Here is a 24,859-nt window from a genome sequence, read left to right on the forward strand (position 1 = left end):
GAGGACACACACACATACACTCTGTGTGAGACTGTGTGTGAGTGTACTGGGAACTGAACTCCTGTCTGTATTTATTTAGAATATTCTACATGATCATGTCTTCTAATCTTGAATTATAGGTCCTTCCTCCCATAGGTTGGAAAGAAAGCTTGTTTTCTCAGAGAGTTAAAAAAAAAAAAAAGCTTCAGAATGGCAGGTTAGCAGTACAGGGCTTCTCAAAAGGATTTAGTAAATTTAATTCCAAACTGGGAAACTAAATATAAACGTAATTAAAAAGTAAAGGTCATAGCAAACAAGCAGTCTGTCCTGGAACTCAGCCTGTGATCCAGTCAGCAGACTCTGTAGGAAGTTACAGCATAAACATGAGGCTGGTCCTTCCGACCCCTTCTGAGCATCTGCCATGTGAACTAGGAACATAACTTAGGATGTTCAGTTAACAACAATGTATACCGGGACATCCTGACAGATGAGCTTTTATATTTGTCTATTTACTTTTTGGAAATAGGATCTCATTATATAGACCACACTGATAGAGAATTCATTGAGTAGTCTAGGCTGGCCTTGAACTTGCAAGTCTGTCTCCACCTCCCAAGTCCTAGTTTTATAGGTGTGCAACTCTACGCCCATGCCAAGCTTTTAAATATAAAATAATTTCATGTGAATAAATTTTTTTTTTTTTTTTTTTTTTGCCAGTCCTGGGACCTGGGCTCAGGGCCTGAGCACTGTCCCTGGCTTCTTTTTGCTCAAGGCTAGCACTCTGCCACTTGAACCACAGCGCCACTTCTGGCCATTTTCTGTATATGTGGTGCTGAGGAATCAAACCTAGGGCCTCATGTATACGAGGCAAGCACTCTTGCTACTAGGCCATATTCCCAGCCCCTCATGTGAATAATTTTAAAACAGACTTTTGAAATATACTAGTTCTAAACTTCTTGTGTACAGACTGGAAGTAGTGCTAAACAGCATGAACTTTCAAAGATATTTGCAGTTACAGTGGTCATTACTGAGGGTCTTTACTCCTACCCTCCCCACAAAGAAAAGCATAAATATGTCCCAACAGAGATTTCAAACTTTGAAAAAGGATACTGGCCAAGGTGTTCATTTTGCTGTGAATTGACTTCAGCATTCCTCTCTGAGAAGTCATATTTTCCTTTGTTGCCATAGCAATGCTTAAAAAAAGAAAGTAATTAAATTGGCATTTGAGATTGCCCTGAATGGATTCATCATAACCTTAAAAGTAAACAGAAAACTACAGTAAGCACGATAATCTTGAAAAACACCAGCAGGAAGATGGGAGAATGGAGGAAATTACTCCTCACCCACCTTCCCATTGTCCTTTATCTAAATGATCCCACAGCTACAACCTATTTTCTGTTTTCTTCAAAATAACAAATGAAACAAGTCATTAACAGAAAAATCACATTACAAAAGCATCTGTAAATAGTTTTAAAAGTAACCTGTTACCAAAATATTCTTAATCAGGAAAACTGTTGAGAAGGAAGTTCAGACATAAGCATAAAAACGGAAATACAGTATGTGTTCATATATAATTGGCACTCAATTATTGAACAAATTGGGTTTTAATATTCTACTTGAGAATTACTAGGCAGAATTTGGGACACAGATGCAGCTGGGTTCCGAAAGCAGCTGACTAAGATACCAGTCATTAAGTAAGACTGCCAAGGAGGGGAAATCTTCAGGAAGGCAGTCTCTTTCATGTGACTACTCCCATGTCCTGCTTAAAAAAATATCTGAGTTAATGCCTCTATGTAGCTGATCTGTCACGGCTTGAACCTCCAATAGCTTGATCTACCGCAGTTGCCAATGAACACAGTTTTGGACAAGTGACATCTCAGAGAAAAAAAGATCAAGTATCTTCTCAAAATGAGAGGATAAAGGGGGGGGGGAGAGGAGAGAAGGAAAGAGAGAGAACTCTAAGCAAATGACAAATGACTCAAAATATTAATTTCAAGACATAAAAAAAGAAACAAAAATGTATAAAGGACAATAAAAAACATCTAAGACAGTTTTCTCAGAGAATAAAACGCTAGAAGGCATAAAATGAGTCTAGTTTGCCACAGAGTTGCTTGGGGACAACCCAGGAGAAGCTGCCCAAAGAGCTGGATATTTAATGGTCACTGCAGATAAGAAAAGAAAGGAGAGCTGTTGACAGGCAATTAAGAGACATCCAAAGTTAAGTTAGAAGCTAGCCAAAGGGAGGAAGGGATGTGTGAAAGGCCAGCAGGTTATCTGTGGGGTTCTGGACAAGAAGGAGGTCAGGTCAAGGAAGGATATGTGCAAGTCATCTGGAGTGGGGGAGATGAGAACCCGCTGGTGGTCCTATAAATGACCAGGTCCCTGTAGAAGAGCACACGTGAAGGCCATCGGTCTCATCCCAGCACCCGGGTCACCAGTGGGGAGCTGTCCAAATGGATAATGAAAGCTTGGACCAGAGGGTACTCCCACCCCACCCCCTTCCCAGTACAGCTGCAGCCAGGGCTGGCCTTGAGTGTAAGATCCTGCCTCAGCCTGAGGAGCAGGGATGGAAACTGACAACATTCTTTTTAAATTTACATCAGTCAGTAACAGAATTCAAACCTATGCATCACATATTCCTCTGGTTTTAAAATGGGAACTGTCACTAACTCCTGCATACTTTGACTCACAAGAGGGTGGAGATTAAAAAATGAACACTTTGCACTTGTACTTCTTTGAGAATGGATATAATCATCATACATTAAGTTATTACCTTGTTGAATATGTTTCCAAACCACATAAAATATATCTATCTAGACATACTTTCACATCTCATTCCATCATTTAGAGTCAAGCTGAGTGAAATCTAGATTATTATTTCAAGGGTCAAATACTTAGAGGCACTATATAAGCTCCAAATAATATATTATGCTTTTAAAATAATAAATCATTGATGTGCTTACTGGAACTTCAACTTTCTTATCTGATGTAAACTCATTTACTCATTTTTCAACAACAGACAATACTAGTTACACATTTAAATACATTTCTAAGTTTACAAATACGAGTTCTTTTTAATAAACTGTCAAAATATATATTCAGTTGTACATTTTTTTTTTGCCTTTCCTTTTTTGGTACTGGGGATTGAACCCAGGTTGTTGTACTTGCTAGGCAAGTGCTTTGCCACTGAACTACATACCAGTCCTTGGTTGTTCAGTTTTTTAAATGTATCTCCAATATGAAAAGATAAATTTTGACATGTGGAATATGATGAAACAATTATTGAACTTATGTTTTACTTTATTCATACATAGGTAACCATAACTAGCTTTATATTCAGTAAAATTTCACTTGTAATGCCTGTCATATTTGGAGATAAACGGTAATATTTTTTTAAAAAGGCCTTCTAGTAACATGCTTTTTTTCTTTTTTTAGTGAATTAATAGTTCTTAAGTGTTCTTATCTCCTGAGCTTTATCTAATTTTTTCATTTATAAAATTAAATCATTAGAAATATATTTAAATTTATGGAGAAGACAAAGAATAATTATTGCATTGTAACTGGATATGGGGTTAAGATTAATCATTGTTTCCTGTCTTTGTATTTTCCTCATTGTTAATAACGATGTTGTAGGGAAAAATATTCAAGTTTAAATCTAACCTCATGCTTATTATGAGAGCTTTCTTATTTTTAATTTTGGAATATTTGGGATTATCCAGAAAAGCTTAGTTTATTACAGACTACAGTAATAAACTGTCCCAAGTTTCTAGTATTCTTAAAACATTACTTTAGTAGGGTATATGCATATAAACTGATAGGTATATTTATTATCAAAGCCCATACTTTATCTAGATTTCTTTCATTTTTATTTAATGTCCTTTATTCTCCGTTTCCAATTCGTTATATGTTATGCCTCCATAGACCAAATCTTGTCTCTGACAGGTTCTCAAGTCTTCCTTGTTTTTGATGTCCTTGACAGTTTTGAGGGCCAACTCAAGGATGTTGTGGACTGCCTCTCAGTCTGGGCTTTTCTGATGCTCTTCACTGAAGGAAGACCACAGACCTAAGTGCCATTCTCCCTACATCACATTACATCAAGGCAGCAGATGGCAGACATGAGTTGCTAGTAATGATGCCGACCTTGATCATTCTTTGGTCATCTATTGGTTGAGATCTTGTTAAGTCTGTCAACTGCAAAGTTCTCTTCTAGTTTCCATTCTTTACCTTTGGAAGGAAGTCACCAAGTGCAGCTGCATAAACCATGGTGTGTATACATATATGTAAATACCTAGATATATAGGCATGTGTAAGATATGTGTGTATATATACATGTATATACACCATGGAATATTATTTAGTCATGAAGAAAAATAAAATTATGTTATTTGAAGGAAAATAGATGGAACTAGGGAACACTGTTGAGTGAGGTAAGCCAAGCTTTATCCCCTTCCCTCCTGTCCTCATTTTCTCCTTTCCCTCTTTCTTGGGATCAAACACATGGCTTTGCAAGTGCTATGCAACTAAGTATTCTAGCACTGAGCTATATCTGCAACCCTTCTTTTAACATTACCCCCATATATATTACATATTGTCAATTTCATGACCTTAAACATGCAAGAAAATGGGGTGGAAATAAAAATTAAGATGACCATAGTTTGGTTAACAGGGAGTACACATTTTCTGGTGAAGAGATTCCATTTCATGAACTGTAGTTTATCTCACAGACAAGTTACTCAATTTTTGACTTCTAGATACAAAGTAATCTTTGTAAGAAATGTCCTCATAAGATGCGAAATTCTCTGTAGACTTCCTGTCTCAAAAGACAATGCTTACTGAAAATTCCTTCACAATATAGCCCCTTAGCCACTATCTAATCCTGTATATATAGCTCAATGTATGAACAGACTCTTAGCAGCAATCTAAATTCACTCAACTTATATAACGAAAAGAACCAATGTCTAATTAAGCTATGCCACCAATTTGCAAACCTATTTTATACTGGAATAAAATTGTCTTTGCTTTTACTTTAACCTAATTTACAAAGATTCCAAGAAGTTACAGTAATGTATTCAAGAACAAAAGTCTAATAGAAGCAAAGCCAGATTTCAAACCAACCCCCAACCAAAAGCCTGAATTCTTCCTAAAAAATAGTAAATGTACTGATGGTTTAGAAAGAGCTCTGGATCTAGAAAGAGACACTCCAGTTAGAGGATTTGAATTTTTGATATTACTCATTAATCAGTGACCATATATAAATCACTTGTTTCTTTTTCATTCTGGAGATAGTGCCTAATGACTAATAGCTACTTCATAAGCTACTGAGAAGACTAAATACAATAGTGTATACCGTGTTTTAGCACAGGATGAAGACCTATAATAAGAAAACAAATGTTTGTTGTTTCTGCATACCTCCTTTCCCCAAAACAATGCTTTATATACTGAAAATTTTAATAGCCTGATAACTATAAAGTATTTTGGTCTCTTATAAATACATAACCATCTAGTGAAATTCTTAAGGATGACTTGATTTTCACTTTAGGCACTAAGACTAACTTGATCTATTCATTAAATGTGTGGAAAAAATGCCAAGAAAAAAAAACAAAAGTTTATCCTACCTTATTGTTTCTTCTATCAGACGATCTGAGCTGCAGATAAAAAGAAAATTCAAACCCTGGAATTATTAAACACATACTTAAAACTTGTTCTTAATTTTGATACATACGTAACTATTTCAGACATTTATGAGATAAATATAAAGACAATACAAAGTATACCTAGAGAAAATTCTGGACTCTGAAATTAGTCTCTCCACATGAGTATAATTTACATCATGCTTTTATGTGTTAACTTAAATCTTTCCCCACAGAAGCACCTGATTATTAACGTCAGAGCAGTTTTAATAACAACATAAAGATATAAAAGTTCTTTAATCTATATAGCTCAGAGTTGTCACCACCATTTATTCAAAATAAGAATTGCAACTAACTTGTTGAGAAAGGATAGGTGAATACAATAGTGATACCTTTAAGTAGTAATTATTTACATTTTAAGGTTTCTTCCTTTTCTGAGGAGTTTTTTGGAAACTAAACCAAATCTTGGCTTCTTAATTTTTAGAATCCAAGAATGTGAACCAAGACAACAAACAGGCATTTCTGCTCTGTACTTATATGCCTTTCAGCACCACAAATTGGAGGAAAGAAAAAAAAACAAACCATTTCAGGGGAATAAGTTTGGTCAAAGGGTAGCTTTGTGGAAAAGAAAAATTTCTAGGCATCTGGATTTACTTGGCATATTGCAAGGTACGTAGTAGGCACTTAAACCTTCCCCCAACTACTTCTTTCCAAGTTTTATTATCAAGTTAATGGGCTATAAAATCCAAGTTACTGTATGCATTAAGGAATAAATATTAGCTTTTAAAGTATCATAAATACCTTGTATAAATTCTGTGATTAAGAATTTAAAAAATTCCTAAGATGGTGGTTAAGTCAGATGTGACTGTTGAAATGCTGACCTGGCTACTCGTTATTAGACACGTTTCTCTGCGACTCAGTTTTCTCATCTAAAAGCTGGCAATGATAATAGAACCTACTTATTTATAGAATTAAAGCAGTTTATGTAATGATTGCACCAGTCCTGGGCAATAGTAAGCACTAGGTATTCATTTGCTATTAGAGAGTAGATTTTAAATCTAAGCACAAAGCTGCTACAAATGCCTAGCTAAATCTACTATTCTGGCAAAATCTATTTGTTATTAAGTATTTTCCTTTTAGTAAATGTGTATAGACATGCTTTTGGAGGGTACTGGGTCAGAGAGGGATAAAAAGATAAGGCAGGAACTACTGTAGACCTTGAATGAGACAGATAACCACAGATGAACAGCTTTTAAGGTAAAGTGGCCACAAGGTCACAAAAGGCAGAGTGATTAACTTATGTTAATAGTGTCTTGTTCAACCCAGTGGCTGGACACAAAAATAAGGTATTTTAAAATCCAGGCAGTACAATACAAAAAAAAAATGGAATTCTATTGTTAAGTTCAACAAACTAGTTTTGTGCTAATGGCCTTACTAAAGATAAAATCAACAAAACAAATTAAACACATAAGACAGATACACTATTAATTTAATAATTGTGTTAATAATGATACCTAATACCAGCTTATTAGGAGCCATGTTCTAAATGCCCTGACATTTTAATCTAATCCTCACAAAATTCTAAGAGGATGATTCTACCATTTTAATTTACAAAAAGGAAATTGTGATTCAGAGCCAGAAAGTTAACTTGCTCAAGAGTCCTACAGTTATCCAACAAGGCTAGGATTCAAATTCAAGCAGTCTTGACACTTAGCTCTTGGCTTTTCAATAAATAGCAGCATTTTTTCCCTTTCTTTGTCTTCACAATCCCTACTTCTAGACTAGCACTCATCTCTACTCCAGCAAGAATCAGAGAACAATCCTGTAATGAGGAAAAAAACACAACACCTTGGGAGAAAACATTTATAAGCCATATATATCTGACAAAGGACTAGGAACCTAGAATATGGTTAAAAAAAAAAACTCAGCTAGGAAACAGGTAAAAGACACAAAGAAACATTTCATTGAAGACATGCAGAGAGAAAATAATCATATGGAAATATGCTCAATATCATTAGTTATTAGATGCAAATTAAAACTAAAATGGGTTATTACCATATACCTACCAGATAGCTAAAACAAAAAAGGAGGGTGGTGATGTATATCTGTGGAAGAGTGTTTTGCCTATCAGGCACAAGACCCTGGATTTAATCCCCAGCACCATAGGAATAAGAAAAAAAAATTGCCACCACCAAATGTTGATGGGGATATGGAAAACTGGTTTCTTTTTTGTATCACTAGTGAAAATACTTTCTGGAAAAGGTTTGTAGTTTAAATTCCTTAAAAAAGTAAACACACAACCACCATATGACCCAACAATCCTATCCTGGGCATTTATCTCAGCAATGAACTATGTTCACATGAAACCTTGCACACAGATGTTTATACCAACTTTACTTGTAATAGCAAAAAGAGGAAACAATCCAGATGTCCTTCAATGGGTGAATAGTGAAACCAGCCACGCAGTCAGTCCATCCATGACACAGTACGACTCAGCAGGAAGAGAAACTAGCTACGGATACATACAACCCCACTGAATTTCCAGAGAATTACGGCAAGTGAAAAGAGTCAATCTTACTACTCTGAGGGATGAGGTAGGAGGATTGCTTAAGCCCAGGAGTTTGAGGCCAACCAGGACAATAAAGTGAATCCCCATCTCAACAAACAAAACAAAACAATCTGAAAAGTTTATATGAGGTATATGTGGTGTGTTTCACACATATGTATTATGGAAGAGAAATTATGACAAGAATGGAGGCTACATCAGTGGCTGCAAAAGGCTAATGCAAAGGATAGAAGCGTGAGGGAAGCAGTGTCTACTGAAGGATCTTTGTGGTAACAGAAGTGCTCTTCATCTTGATTATATGAACGTTAATATCCTGCTTGCGATACTGTATCTTAATTTGCAAGTGGTTATCAATGGAGAAAACTGGTAAAGAATACATGGGAATTCCCTGCAATATATCTTACAGCTGTATGCAATTAAACAAAAAAACATTAAAAAATGAAATGCTGACCAATTTGCCAAATGACAACCATTAAAAAAACCCTAATGTCAATTTACACAATATAAAGCCTCACATCTTAAGTATATACAACTAAAGCAGCAGCATTCAGAAAAACTGAAAAAGCATTCTGTCGAAACATATTTTTGTCTAATTTAGTAAGTAATTTTCTACCTGAAAAGAAATGTGAAAATTAAAAAGTATTTCACATTTTTACAAGATCTGAAGACAGGTAATGGTAATTTTATTTTATTTTTTGCTAGTCTTGGGGCTTGAACCCAGGGCCTGGGCACTGTCCCTGAGCTTCTTTTGCTCAAGGCTAGCATTCTACCACTTGAGCCACAGCTCCACTTCTGGCTTTTTCTGTTTATGTGGTACTGAGGAATCAAACCCAGGGCTTCATGCATGCTAGGCAAGCACTCTACCACTGAGCCACATTCCTAGCCCCAGATGATGCTAATTTTATAGCACCATCTGAACTGCAGTAAAAGAAAACAGTGTTTTCTGGATTAGCCTGAAAAGAACAATAACCTAGGAAAAGTGAAAGTTGTAAGCTCAAATACCCCACCCTTTGGGGGAAAAAATTTTTTTTTTCTCCTTTTAATCCCCTAAATACACCTTTTTTAAAAAGTCCTAAGATACAATGCAGAGCATATTTCAAAATACAACATAAACCAATGTGCAGGAGTCATGCTCACAGCTTGGGTCTTCATTTTATATGAAGATACTAATACTAGCCTAACCATGCACACAGCATAGTAGTTACAGATGGCACACACAAGTATGTCCAGCATCCAGCACATACCGTGGATTGTCTTTTGTTTTCTTAAGTGGCTTGAACACTGTGTAAGGTTTTCATTTCAAGTTTTAACTATAAGTCACAATGATAATACTAGCTACTCAGGAGGCTGAGTTCTAGAGGACTGAGGTTCAAAGTGCAGCCTGAGCAAAGAAGCAAGACTCCATCTCTAATTAATCAGCAAGATGCCAGACTGGAGGCATGTCTCAAGTGAGCAATAATGAGAGCTTGAAGTCCTGTGTTCTAACTTAAGTACTAACACAAAATAAATAACTATTCATTGCCAAACCCAAGATCACCTAGATCTGTAGTTTACATTTAGTCTGTCATCTGTTTTTAGTTCTGGGAAAGGTGAGGTATTTGTGTGGGTCCACTTCTGGGGCCTCTTTTTATTCATTGACCTATTTAGTCATTTACAAATACCACATTCTCTTGATTATATGTGTCATTTATATAACATGGTGCCAACTTTATAAAGGCAGGTAACTCTCCTTCACAGAATTTTAAGCAACCATTTTACAAAATTCAAGTCAACAAACTTGATTAACTATAGCAAAAATAGACAGCTTAAGAAAGAATGTGGAATCCATTTGCCATTTACTGTCCAGTAGACAAATGAACTGAAAATCCTGAACAACAAAAATTCAATGAAGTATTTAAAAGTATTTTCTAATCACTGTCTGAAACCCTTAAAAATTTCTTCCTTTGTATATCACATATATATAGACAATAAAAATTTAAAAAGTTTCCTCATATATCAATCACTAAAATGGGTCAGCTCACTATATTTTTTCTTACATCTTAGAACCTGGCTTCTGATCAAGGCTTGAGGATTTGGCTACATAATTCACCCCATGGACTTGTTATAAGGCTCAAAAGATATAATATAAACAAAGAAACTTGTACATGGGAGAAGTCTTAAGACATACATAGTCGATCAAGGCTCTCTTTGGAATCTCCTTCCCTAGTTCTCAACATAAACAACTTAACATGTTTCAAAGTCCAGCTCGAAAGTTATGTGAAGTATCTCTCATCCTACCCAAACACGCAGGCAAAACCAATCCTCTTGACTCTTCAGCAATTCATCCAGAATATAATAACCATCTAAGGTATACCAGACATTGTATTATTCATGGAAAAAAAAGTATCTGAAATTTTAAAGCTTTCAAATGTTTTTCATATAATCTAACTTAATATTTCTGAAAAACACAGTATCTCATAGACCATCATCCTTATTTGTTTACTATTTCTCTAATTGGAATGAGTTCCCAGGGGTAGAGATTGAGTCTGATGTATCTTGGATTCCCCAGTGTCTAGTACAATACCGAACACACAAGAAACACTCATTAAATACCTGATGAATGAATACATAATAAATACTTTTTCTTTTTCCAGTATGGGGATTTCAACTCAGAACTCCGCACTTGAACCATGCTTTGAACCCACAGATTCTTCTTGTACTGATGAAGTATATCAATCAGGGTTAACACTGGAATAACCTTTGTAAATTTCCACAGGGGGAAGGCAACACATCACATCATGTCACATCAAACCAAACATATCATATCACATCACACCACTGGGGAGACAAAATGTCACATTACACCTCACTATGATAAGAGTACTTTCATCTCCAGTCTTATTAAGAAAGTCACATGCTCATTAAAGATAAGACTTGATTTTGGTATTGAACTAAACAAGCTCTAAGTGAAGAAAAAAATCAGTTCAGTATAAAAGTTCCTAACTATGTTATTTATTTTTTACCAACTATTTTAATGTCAGGTAATTGTACCACCTGGAACAAATCTTAGGGAATCTTAAAATACCACATGAATGGAATAACATATAATTAAAGAATCAAAATGCTATCAGTTCTCATAAGCTAAAAATTCAATTTTCTACTATATAAATAATTCCTGCTTTAGGTAAGCATGTATCTCAAGATTAGGCACAATGGTTCATACCTATCATTCCAGCTACTAGGAGGTTGAAATTGAGAAGGTTTTAGTTCAAAACCAACCTAAACTCCAAGTGACTTCATCTCAATCAGTAAGCTGGACATGGTGGTACATTTCTGTTAGCCCAGCTACGTGGGAGGCGTACACAGGAATATAAGGATCCAAGGATGGGCGAAAACTCCAGACCCTACCTGAAAAATAACTAAAGCAGAAAGGGCTAGGTATGTGGCTCAAGTGCTAAGATAGTCTGCCTAGCATACAAAAGGCCAACTTCTAGCAAAAGCACCACTGGGGCAGGGTGAGGGGTGGGGGGAAGAAAAGATGGTTGTACATTTCAAATCCTATAGTTTGAAATAACCTATAATTTCTTTTTCATACTTTCCAATTTTCAACTTTAGAACACTGCTGTCTGAGGGCCACTTCACTACAATTACCTTTATCATGGTGTTTTTCTTCTTGGGGTAATGTTTCACAAAAAATGTTATGTGGTGTGTGTATATTAGAAGTACAAAGTTTGCAGTGAGGTTGAAGTATAAATACTGCTGTCCATATGGGAGTGAGGCTTACTTATTAGCCAGGCAATTTCCTCAACACCAGTTCCATAGCATGAAACAAAACATTCAAGTCTATATCTCAACAAAACTATATGTCATGAATCATAAGTGTTCATAGATAGTTGAGAAATCTAATGTAAATCTTTGAACACAAGGAGTCTATTATTCCATTCACAGATATTATACCTGACCAGCATTTAATAGTAATCATAAGATATTTATCAAAACTATTACATATAAACATACAAAAATTTCTAAGAAAAAACACTGCTTACAAAGGTCTTATATTTTTAAAATAGTCATGGTCCATGAACACAATTAGAATTTCATTACACTAAGAATAATCATATGTTAAATAGACAATATAATAAAAACAAAATTCTCAACTAAATACTGAAACCTGTTGAGGTATAACTTGCTTTATATAATAGTTGTATAATTTAAAATTTATCTGAAACAAATTCTTTCTATTTCCAGAGTGCTTTAGTTTTCTAAAGTTACTTAATCCTATGCCATTTACACTCATAATCATACCACACAAGGAGACAGCTACCATTTCATCTTAAGTATGGAAAAACAGACAGAAGCCAGCTCACTTGTTCTTAAAAGAAATAAAAAGCTAGTGGTATTTTAATTCTCAGCAAAATCCATGTCACACTTGGAAGTAATTAAGGTACATCAATCATTATGGTAGTTTTAGAGTAGTTCATGAAAACATTTGTAGTCGTTACTGTTAAGTTACTTCTGAATGATCCATTCCTCATCTCAAGGCAAGCATGAATAAAATTAGGTTAAATGTAAAAAAAACAACAACAACAACCTATGCTAAGCTGGTTCCTTACCACAATGAAAATCAAGTTTTAAAGAAGCAACTCACAGGGAAGGCAGTGTGATGCTGAGACAAATATGGAAATGGGTTAGGAAATGTGCATTTAGTAAGAGCTATGCTATTAAATAGTTATGAGACTGTGGCCTACATCCTGTATGAATCTTGTTTGCTCATCTGTAAATAAGTGATGCTTCCTGAAGACTATTACAATACAAAAGAATTTAAGTTTTTAAAAGGAACTTCATGGGGAATTTGTTTTGCAAAGTAAAAGATAGCTGGTTATAATAATCCCTATAATCATCAAAATCAGATTTCACATGCACAAATGTGTGTGTGCCTTGTAAACAGTGCATTCAATAAATAGTTGGTGAGTGAATGAATAAAACAGGTTTTCTACATTGGGGCCCACAGTATATACATCTATCTGTTTATGTCTATTGTTTCATAAAATAATTAGACATAAAATATCTACAGTTCTATAGGAACTGGAGATTCAATAATTGCAGTAACTAAGTCCTCACTCATTAAGCTTATATTCAAGGAGAGTCAAATACTAAAAAAAAGGTAAAAAGAACAAGTTGTTACAGACTGTCAAAAATACTTTTAAGATTGGATTTTTTTTTTTTTTTTTTTTTGCCAGTCCTGGGGCTTGAACTCAGGGCACAAGGCTAGCACTCTGCCAACTTGAGCCACAGTGTCACTTCTGGTCTTTTCTATATATGTGGTGCTGAGGAATCGAACCTAGGGCTTCATGTATATGAGGCAAGCACTCTTGCCATTAGGCCATATTCCCAGCCCTTAAGATTGAATTTTTAAAAAGTCCTTTGTTGCCAGGTACTGGTGGCTCACATCTGTAAGCCTAGTTACTCAAGGGACTGAGACCGGGAGGATCATGGTTCAAAGGCAGCTTGGGCAAGAAAGGCTATGAGACTCTTATCTCCAATTAATGACCAAAACAGCTGGTAGTAGAGCTGTGGTTCAAAGTGGTAGAGCACTAGCACTAGCCTTGAGTAAAAAAGCTCAGGGACAGTGCTCAGACATTGAGTTCAAGCCCCGGGAATAGTACCTACTCTCCTCCCCTAGCTTTCCCTCAACCCCCAATCACAAAAAGTGCTTGGTTAACAACAAGGGAAGGCGACTTGAGATGAGAGTTAGCTACTTCTGAGGAGGTAATAAGATTAGACCATAAAGACCATAAAGTTTAGACCATGTGAATGAACAAAGTACATGGAAAATTCTAAAGAGGTAAATGCACAAAGAGGCTGAAAAGGGGCAAGCTTAATGTGGTTGAGAAGGGAGACAGAGGCTAATATAGCTGGTCTCTAGGAGATCAGGAGGGTGAAATGAATGAAGCAATGGATTTAGGTATCCAGGCAGTACGCCGATTAGGGAGGGTTCTACAAGCCCATAAAAAGTTCATAATTCATTGGTGGAGGGAAAAGAAGAATGAAGGGAATATTAAATTAAAAGCACATTTCAATAAATATGTTAGAATAAAAAGATTTTGCTTAGCCACAGTATTTTTTTCTATGTCTATGGCTTGGAGTATGGGAGAGAGAGCAGTAAATCCAAATTGATACAACCAGTTGGCTGATAAGTTCCCTGGAGTCCTGAACATGTAGCATCTCTTCTGGTAACAGGCTTTGCAAATCTCCTTGCCACAAGGATGGATTTGTGACTCCAGCTGACCCAAATTACAGTAAACTATCTGCTGTCCCAGGGATAAATCCAAGTAGACTCATAGTCCTGTAACTACAAAAAATGCAAAATCCCAAAAATTGTAATCCGAGGAAGGAAAGATGGCGCCGATAGAATAGGGAGGCACCCCGACTCGCTCCAACGGCATAGTGAGCTGGGAACTCCAACACCCAACACCCCATCAAGAACCCAGCAAAACCAGCAGCCAGAAGCAGTGGAGAAACGCAGGAAAACAAAAAGGAGCAAAAAAGAAGAACCGAAAACCTACACAGAGCCGGAGATTCTCCGGGGCACCTCCCCCCACCAGCCGACCCTGGCCCAAACAGGGTCAGGCTGGGAAAGGGGAACCTGGCGATCGGCAGACAGGCTGCCAGGAGCGCAGAATTCATATAGTGGGAGACCCCACGGGCACAAGACAGGGTGCGGACCAAGACACACACCGGCAGCGATGAGAAGTTCGGGTCCACACCGGGTTCGGACAAAGGAACCCAGCACGGCAGAAATCGGGAACCAGGGAAGCCACCACGACACTTAGCCAACCCCTGGAGGGCCAAGGACTGTGCGGGACACACACACAAAGCAGCAAAAGTGAGTGCCCTCCCTCCCCCTCCCCCACCCCTGAGGGAACAAAGAACCCCCAAATCAGGCGGGGAAGCTCCCATCAGGCACTGGGAAGTCAGTTTAGCAGGGGAAGGGCCCAGCAGCACCAACACCCCACAGGTCCCTGAACTGGCAGTACCGGCCCCGCCCCTTTCCCAACAGGGGCCGGGAGACGGCCGGTTGTGCAAACCCCACCCGAGGCGCCTGGACCTCGCAGACTCTTACAACTAAAACCACAGGCGCTGGTGGGCAATACCAGCCCAGCAGGGTCACCTGAGCCTGATCACGTCCCCCACTCACAGCAGAGGTGAGGACTGAAGGTGCCAACCCACACCCGGACAGTCGATCCCACTGGACCCCACACATACCGCCCCCCCCAACGGACTCATGGGAGGGCACAAGCACAACCCAACAACCCAGGACTTGCTCTGGGAGGCATATCCCGCCAAAGTGCTTGTTGCAGTGGACGCACAGCGCACAGGAGGGCGGGGCCCCCGGCGACAGCACCCGCTCTGGTAGGCGTACCCTGCACTGGTGGGCGGGGCCACAGCAGCAGCACCTGCTGCCGTAGACACGTCTACACAGGAGGGAGGGAAGAGCTACAAACCAAACCTGAGAAGCCATCCAGATCGCCAGATGCGCAAATCACAAAGAAACATAGCTCAGTTCATCAAAGGGCAAGCCAACTCGCCAGCTCCAAAAAGCAGCACGACTGAAGAGGAGATGGAGACTAAAAAAGTAAATGAGGCCATGTTAACAGGAATGATCGAAAGCATCAGAAATGAAATCAGAAAACAATTCCAGGAATTTAGAGCGGAAATCTGGAAGGACACCCAGGAAGCCAAGAAAGAAATGGAAGCAAAACTGGATACAATGCAAGCCTGCTTTAAAGAAATGGAAGCAAAAATGGATACAATGCAAGCTGCCTTTAAAGAAAATCTCCACATCCTGAGAATTGAAATGCATGAAAAAATAGATTTAAAATACAACTCTTTAAAGGAAGAAATCTCCACGATCAGAGCTGATATGACAACCATAAATAGCTCTCTGACATCCATAAACTCCGCAATTGAAACCATAACACAAAGAGTAGACCATATAGAATCCAGAATCTCTCGCCTGGACGATGAAGCAGCTGACAACAACCAGAAAATGACCACACTCCAAGAAAAGGTGAAGCTTCAGGGAAGACTAATCCAGGAACTAATGGACAAAGACAAGAGATATAATCTGCGCATAATTGGAATAGAAGAAGGAGCCGAATACCAGAGCAGAGGGCTTAATCATGTTCTCAATAAAGTTATTGCAGAAAACTTCCCCAATCTCACAGGGGACCCCATCCAGGTAACCGAAGCCTATAGGACACCTGGCAGACCAGACCCCAGGAAAGCCACCCCAAGGCACATAATATTCAAGACTACAGACCTCAAGATTAAAGAGCAAATTCTGAATTCAGCCAAAGCGAAGAAGGAAACTTTTTTCAATGGGAAGAGGATTCGAATAACATCTGACTTATCCACACAAACTTACCAAGCTCGAAGTGAGTGGAAGAACACCATCCAAGTACTCCAGAATAACAATTTACAACCTCGGATCAAATATCCAGCGAAATTGGAGTTCACATTCGAAGGGAGAACCAGATCTTTCCACACCAAAGAGGAGCTAAAGGAGTATGTGAATAAAAAACCAGCCCTACAGCGAATATTAAGAGGGGATCCCCACCCAACAGAGATCGTAAAAGACACACAGACAGAATCAGAAAGAAACTTCAATAGCCAAAGTCCAGCAGAAACACAAGCTCACTAAAGACAAGAAGAAAAAAAAAAAAGAAAAAACAGCCCACCAAGAAAATGGAAGGAGAAAAAACACCCTTATCCTTGATCTCTGTAAATATAAATGGTTTAAACTCCCCGATAAAGAGGAGCAGACTGGCAGAATGGATTCGCAAACAAAAAGTTGACATCTGCTGTCTACAAGAGACCCACCTTACAGCAAGGGACAAAAACAGGCTTCGAGTGAAAGGATGGAGCAAGATCTACCAAGCAAATGCATCCACCAAAACGGCAGGTGTAGCCATTCTGATCTCAGACAAGCTGGACTTCTCTTTAAAGTCCACTCAAAAAGACAAAGAAGGACACTACATATTAATACAAGGAAAAATCCAGAATCAAGAAATCACGGTGATAAATGTATACTCACCAAACAAAAGAGGCCCGACATATGTCAAGCAAATTCTCAAAGAATTACAGAGCAAGATAGACGCAAACACAATCATAGTGGGTGACTTTAATACTCCTCTCTCTCCAAGAGACAGATCCAACACCCAGAGGATTAGTAAGGAAGCTGAGGACCTAAATAACACCATTTCCCAAATGGATCTAACAGACCTATATAGAACCTTTCACCCTACAGAGACCCAATACACCTTCTTTTCAGCAGCCCATGGATCATATTCCAAAATAGACCACGTCATAGCCCACACAAAGAACCTCAGCAAATACAAAAGTATTGACATCATCCCATGTATTATATCTGATCACAGTGGATTAAAGGTAACCCTCAACAACAAAGGATACCACAGAGCCTATACACACTCTTGGAGGCTAAACCCCACGCTGCTATCCAACACTTGGGCCACAGATCAAATTAAAGATGAAATCAACGAATTCATAAGCCACAATGACAAAGAAAACACATCACAAAGAAACCTATGGGACACAGCTAAGACAGTACTGAGGGGCAAGATCATTGCACTCAGCACCCACATTAAAAGAATGGAAGCAGCACAGGTGAATACCCTCACGATGAAACTAAAACAACTGGAGAAACAAGAAATGACAGAATCTAAAATGACTAGGAAGGGAGAGATCACAAAGATTAAAGAAGAGATAAATCTGATTGAAAATAGAAAGACCATTCAACAAATAAATAAGACTAAAAGCTGGTTCTTTGAGAAAATAAACAAAATTGACAGACCCCTTGCAAGACTTACAAAAAAAAGAAGAGAAGAGACTCATATTCGTAAAATCAGGGACTCCACAGGAAAAATTACAACAAGTACACACGATATTCAAACAATCATAAGGAGCTATTTCCAAAACCTCTACTCAGCAAAAAACAATTTTACGGAAATGGATCAATTCTTAGAGAAGTACAAACTGCCCAAACTGAACCAAGAAGAAATAAATCAGCTAAATAAACCAATAACTTACGGTGAGATACAGGAGGTAATCAAGAACCTCCCTACTAAGAAAAGCCCAGGCCCAGATGGATTCACCAACGAATTCTACGAAACCTTTAGTGAGGAGCTAATTCCAATACTCCTCAAAGTCTTCTGCGAAATAGAAACGGAGGGAGAAATCCCAAACTCATTCTACGAAGCTAATATCATACTCATTCCCAAACCAGGCAAAGATCCAACAAAAAAGAGAACTACAGACCAATATCACTAATGAACACAGATGCAAAGCTCCTCAATAAAATATTAGCTAATAGGATCCAGAAACTGATCAAGAATATCATACATCATGACCAAGTAGGCTTCATCCCTCAGTCACAAGGATGGTTCAACATCCGTAAATCAATCAACGTAATTCACCACATAAACAGAACTAAAATCAAGAATCACATTGTTATCTCAGTCGATGCCCAAAAAGCCTTTGACAAAATACAACATCCATACCTATTAAAAGCTTTGGAGAGAACAGGAATAGATGGAACATTCCTCAAAACAATAAAAGCCATATACAACAGACCAACTGCTAATATCATATTAAATGGAGAGAAACTTAAATCATTCCCCCTAAACTCAGGAACAAGACAAGGATGCCCACTCTCCCCACTTCTGTTCAACATAGTGCTGGAATCCCTAGCCATAGCAATAAGGCAAGAGGAGGACATCAAAGGGATCCATATCGGCAAGGAAGAAATAAAGTTATCCCTATTCGCAGACGACATGATCTTATATCTGATGGACCCAAAAAACTCAGTACCCAAACTCCTACACCTAATAAACCAATTTGGCAAAGTAGCAGGATACAAAATCAACCCACAAAAGTCAGCAGCTTTTCTGTACACCAGCAATAGACAAACAGAAAAGGAAATTATGGAAACAATTCCATTTACAGTAGCCAAAAAAAGAATAAAGTACCTAGGGATCAACTTAACCAAGGACGTGATGGACCTATTCAATGAAAACTACAAAAATCTAATAAGGGAAATCAAAGAAGACACAAGGAGATGGAAAGACCTCCCATGCTCATGGGTAGGCAGAATCAATATAGTGAAAATGGCCATATTGCCCAAATTGTTATACAAATTCAATGCAATACCTATCAAAATCCCAGCCACATTCTTCACTGAAATAGAGAAACCAATCCATAAATTCATATGGAACAGCAAAAAACCTAGAATAGCCAAAGCAATTCTAGGCAAAAAAAGCAGTGCAGGAGGTATCACAATACTTGACTTCAAGCTCTACTACAAGGCCATCATAACAAAAACAGCATGGTATTGGTATAAAAACAGATCGGAAGACCAATGGATTAGAACTGAAGACCCAGAAATAAAACCGCACTCTTACAGCCAACTGATATTCGACAAAGGAGCTAAAGACATACAATGGAATAAACATAGCCTCTTCAACTACTGGTGCTGGGAGAACTGGGCAGCCATATGCAGAAAACTCAAAGTAGACCCAAGCCTATCACCATGCACCAAGATCAACTCAAAATGGATCAAGGACCTCAACATCAGACCTGAATCCTTGAAACTACTGAAGGACAGAGTAGGAAAGACACTAGAACTTATAGGCACAGGAAGGAACTTCCTGAATAGAGTCCCAGGGGCACAACAAATAGGGGAAAGACTCGACAAATGGGACTACTACAAATTAAAAAGTTTCTGTACAGCTAAGGACATAGCCACCAAAATAGAAAGACAGCCAACGATATGGGAAAGGATATTTACCAGCACAGCAACAGACAAAGGCCTGATATCGGTCATCTACAGAGAACTCAAAAAACTAAGCCCCTCCAAGCCAAATAAACCTATTAGGAAATGGGCAAAAGAGCTAAAGAGAGACTTCACAAGAGAAGATATAAAAATGGCAAAGAAACATATGAGGAAATGCTCAACATCCCTGCTAGTAAAGGAAATGCAAATTAAAACAACCCTGAGATACCACCTCACCCCAGTTAGAATGGCCTATACTCTGAACTCAGGAAACAACAAATGCTGGAGGGGCTGTGGGGAAAGAGGAACCCTTCTCCATTGTTGGTGGGAGTGCAAATTAGTACAACCACTTTGGAGAACAGTATGGAGGTTTCTCCAAAAGCTCAATATAGACCTACCCTATGACCCAGCCATACCACTCCTAGGCATCTATCCTAAACAGCAAAATCCAAGATATCAAAAAGGCATTTGTACTTCCATGTTTATCGCGGCACAATTCACAATAGCTAAAATATGGAAACAACCCAGATGCCCCTCCACAGATGAATGGATCCAAAAGATATGGTACTTATACACAATGGAATACTACATAGCGATTAGGAATGGTGAAATACTGTTATTCTCAGGGAAATGGTCAGAACTCGAACAAATAATGTTGAGTGAGACAAGCCTAGAACACAGAAAACAAAGGGTCATGATCTCCCTGATATATGACTGTTAACAAAGGGAGACGGAGAGACAGTAGAGACCAAGTCTGTGAATACTGTATATGTTCTTGACACATTGTATTTTGCATATATATCAACCTGACCTAGACAAGGGATAGAAAAACAGGTTGTAAGATATCATAAGAAATGTACACACTGCCCTACTATGTAACTGCACCCTCTTTGCACAACACCTTGTAAAAAAATTTACGTCCAATTAATAAAAAAAAAATTGTAATCCAAAAATTTTGCCACAAAGAAAACTAGGTTGAGCAAAATTCAATGGTAAATTATAACACACATTTAGAAAGAAATAACATCAAGCTCATATAAATTCTGAGAAAATACAAGCAGATAATTCCCAACTCGTTTAATGGAGCCAGGATTACCCTTATACAAAAACCAGACAAAGGTATCTCAAGTATAGAAAATATAGACTTCCCATAAGAATGAGAAAATCCTTAACAATAATATATACAGAAAACTATATCAGGATCAAGTTAGGTTTGTTCTAGGAATTAAAGATTGATTTAATGTTTGAAAGGAATCAATGTAATTTATCACATTACAGTTACAAAGGAGAAAAACAACTTATCCCCCAAAGATTGAAAAAAAAAAAGCTATGAAAAAATTCAGCCTCATTCATGGTAAGAGTCTGATGAACTTTCTTGCTTGGGCTGCCTTCTAACTATGATCCTCAGATCAGCCTCTTAACAGCTAGGATTACAGGCAGGAGCCACTGGCATCCAGCTGATAAACAGTTTTAACAACAAGCACTGTTTAAAGACAATAGCCTCAACAACAATAAACCTACCTAGAATCCATATCTTAGTTTCTGAGTACATTCTCCAATACAAGGCACCAAGTTTCCCTAGAGAAGAGGATTGCAGAATGGAGGCAGGAGAAATACAAGACAAGCTATGACTGGAAGTAATTCAAAGAAGAATGAAGGATGTCAAATGACAGAAGCCAATCTAAATGAATTCCCAATGGCCAAATATGAACACAGTGAACAAGAAAATAATTATAGTGTTCTAGCTTACCTCAGAGGCCCTGAATTCAATCGCTACTAACACACACACACACACACACACACACACACGTGCACATACACTAGAGCTTTATTAAAATTCATAGGCAATCTATGAGTCTATGATATAAATACATGAATAAAATAAGTGGTTAAAAAGCAACTCTTTCTTACAGAATCACATTTTTTTAAAAAAAAACAATAAAACAGAAAATTCACAGTAGTCAAACACCATAGTAGAGAAAACAGGCAGACATTACCATAGCCAAGAAATTGAGGTTATCAGTTTTAATGACATTTGGACATGCTCTATGCCTTGATATAATGCTCCAAGAAAGACAATGCTGGGTGGTTTTCTTTCCAAATTAGATAAGGTCACAACCGTACACTATAGAATATTCTGGCAAAATAATTGCTAATTAGGGATTGTCTGATGTTTCGTCCTAACAAATTAAAGTCAGAAAGTTTTGTTATAAATTGGAGGAGACTAAGAAAGCATGATAACTAAGTAGAATATGGGAGTCTGAAGTGGATCTTGAAATATGTAAAAGGACATTAATGGAAAACTTCTAAATAAAATGTAGTTTAGTTAGTATTTTTGTGCCAATTTTAATTTGCTAATTGTTAATTGTGCTGGAGTTATAAAAGACTAACATTAAAAAAGCTAGCTTTTTAATGTTACCTTATTTTGAAATAATTTCAGACTTACAGAAAAATCATAAAAAGATTATTTTCATATATCCTTTGCCTAGCCCTTTAAGTAAATTATCACTTCTTTAAGCTTCTTTTGCCTGGCTGTTAAACCTAACTTTACTTTTTTCTTTTTTCTCTGTCTCTCTCTGTCTTTTTGATATTGGGGATTGAATAAATCTAGGGCCTCATGCATATGGGGCAAGCACTCTACTACTAAACTATATCATCTGCCCAAGCTAAGTTTTCTATGATGAAAATGTTTAAAGATGTGGCTCAATGCTAGAGTATGTGTTCAACATGTTCTAGGTCCTAAGATTTTTCTACAGCACAGGGGCAGAAAGGTCAAAACCTTAGTGTTATTAAGGGTATCTGGCAGTGTTTCTGTATATGCTATTACTGAGGTATACTAGAGAGGAAATATAACAATATGCTTTAAAAAGCTTTTTAAATAAATATATATTTTTTGTTGGAAGGGGTAATAATAGTTAGGGCCTCCAGCGTTCTAGACAAGCACTTGGCTATACCTCCTGGCCACATAATGAATAAATTCTTTAATTCTAGGAATTTATTGCTTCTTGTTGTTTGCTTGGGTTTTTTGGGGTTTTTTTTTGCCAGTTCTGGGGCTTGAACTCAGGGCTTGAGCACTGTCCCTGGCTTCTTCTTCTTCTTTTTTTTTTTTCTCAAGGCTAGCACTCTAAGCTGGAGTAGAACTGTGGCTCAAGTGGTAGAGTAAAAAAAAAGCTAAGTGTCCAAGCTCTGAGGTCAAGCCCCAAACCCAGCACAGAAAAACAACAACAAAAAGTTTTACTTGTTTCTCACCATTTTATAACTTAAGCAAATTACTCAAAAAATAAAATATATATATATACTGGAATTTCTTTTTTCTTCCTCCTCTCTTCTCTCCTCTCCTCTCCTCCCCTCTCCTCCCCTCCCTCCTCTCTCTCTCTCTCTCTCTCTCTCTCTCTCTCTCTCTCTCTCTCTCTCTCTCTCTCTCTCTTTCTTTCTTTTTCTTCTGCCGTCCTGGGCCTTGAACTCAGGGCCTAAGCACTGTCCCTGGCTTCTTTTGCTCAAGACTAGCACTCTTGAACCACACTCGAGCCACAGCGCCACTTCTTTTTCTGTTTATGTTGTGCTGAGGAATCGAACCCAGGGCTTCACGCATGCTAGGCAAGCACTATACCACTAAGCTACATTCCCAGCCCTCTTTCTTTTCTTTTCTTTTTGTGGGTAGTGAGGCTTGAACTCACAGGGCTTGTGCTGTTCCTGAGCTCTTTTGCTCAAGGTTAGCACCGTACCATTTTGAGCTGCAGCTCCATTTCTGGTTTTCTGGTGGTTAACTAGAGATATGAGTCTCATGGACTTTCCTACCCAGGCTGGCTTTGAACTGAAATCCTGAGATCTCAGCCCTCTGAGTAGCTAGGATTGCAGGCATGAGCCACCAGTATCTGGCTCTATTTTGTTCCTATGAAATGAGTACGAAATTCTATGCTTTCTTTGAATAATTCAAAACTTCCTGCAAATATAATGTATAATGTGTTTTGAAATAATGACATTAAGGATCATTCTGATATACTATTTTCAACTTCAAATCATTCTTTTAAAAATAAACTACTAATTTCTAAATGTTTCTTTAGTCTTTCTTTTGAGAAAGGGTTTTACTGTATTATTGTATAGTTCAAGGTGGCCTCAAGCCTGTGATCCTCCTGCCTCAGCATCCCAAGTATAAGGATTATGGGATGTGTGCCATATGTGGCAATCTGGCAATATATAATACAAACATAATGCAATCTAATCTTTATTTGTACTATTTGAACATTATATCCCTTAAATTATTCTATACTTGTATTAATATAGTTGTGGACGTAATGCTTATTTCTTTTTACAGTGTTCTTGATCAAATACAGAAACAACTACCATAGACGTGAATGACTATAGATTAAACTCTAGGAAAGACTGCCCCCTTGTGCCAATCAGTAACATTCAGCAAACTAAGAAAGAATAATACCTAGTTCCAACATGAGAAGTACACAGGTTCACAGGTTCCTAAAAAGACCATGGGCTGAGGGTATGGCTTTAGAGCAGAGCACTTATCTAACATGAATGAAATCTTATGTTCAATTCCCAGCACCACATAAACACACACACACACACACACACACACACACACACGATCTCCCTTTTTTCTCTTCCTTCTCTCTCCTCTTTCCTGTTTGTGTGTGTGTGATGTGTGTGTACACAGGGTTTCAATATGTTACCCAGGCTGGTCTTGAACTTGTGGGTTAAAGCAATCCTTCTCAGAGCTGGGACTACAGAAATACACTATCACATTCAGCATTTTCTGTGTTCTGATTTTACTAGCTGATATTTTAAGTGCTAATCTTTAAAGGCAAGTGAATTGAACAGTACCTTAAGCTCATATAACATGAC

General features: G+C 37.8%; 1 protein-coding gene across 5 annotated transcripts in view; it reads right to left on the reverse strand.

Moving 5' to 3' along the window:
- The window catches only part of Gosr1 (golgi SNAP receptor complex member 1), a 41,155-nt gene that overhangs the window by 2,962 nt on the left and 13,334 nt on the right, over positions 1-24,859 (reverse strand). For all 5 annotated transcript variants that reach the window (XM_048366447.1, XM_048366446.1, XM_048366449.1 and 2 more), the window contains exons 7-8: positions 5,592-5,621; positions 1,087-1,169 (exon numbers count right to left, since the gene is read on the reverse strand). In XM_048366447.1, coding sequence (XP_048222404.1) covers positions 1,087-1,169; positions 5,592-5,621 — 113 coding nt within the window. The remainder of the gene's footprint in view (positions 1-1,086; positions 1,170-5,591; positions 5,622-24,859) is intronic.

This window comes from Perognathus longimembris, chromosome 17, assembly GCF_023159225.1.
Source record: "Perognathus longimembris pacificus isolate PPM17 chromosome 17, ASM2315922v1, whole genome shotgun sequence".
Classification (NCBI taxonomy): Eukaryota; Metazoa; Chordata; class Mammalia; order Rodentia; family Heteromyidae; genus Perognathus; species Perognathus longimembris.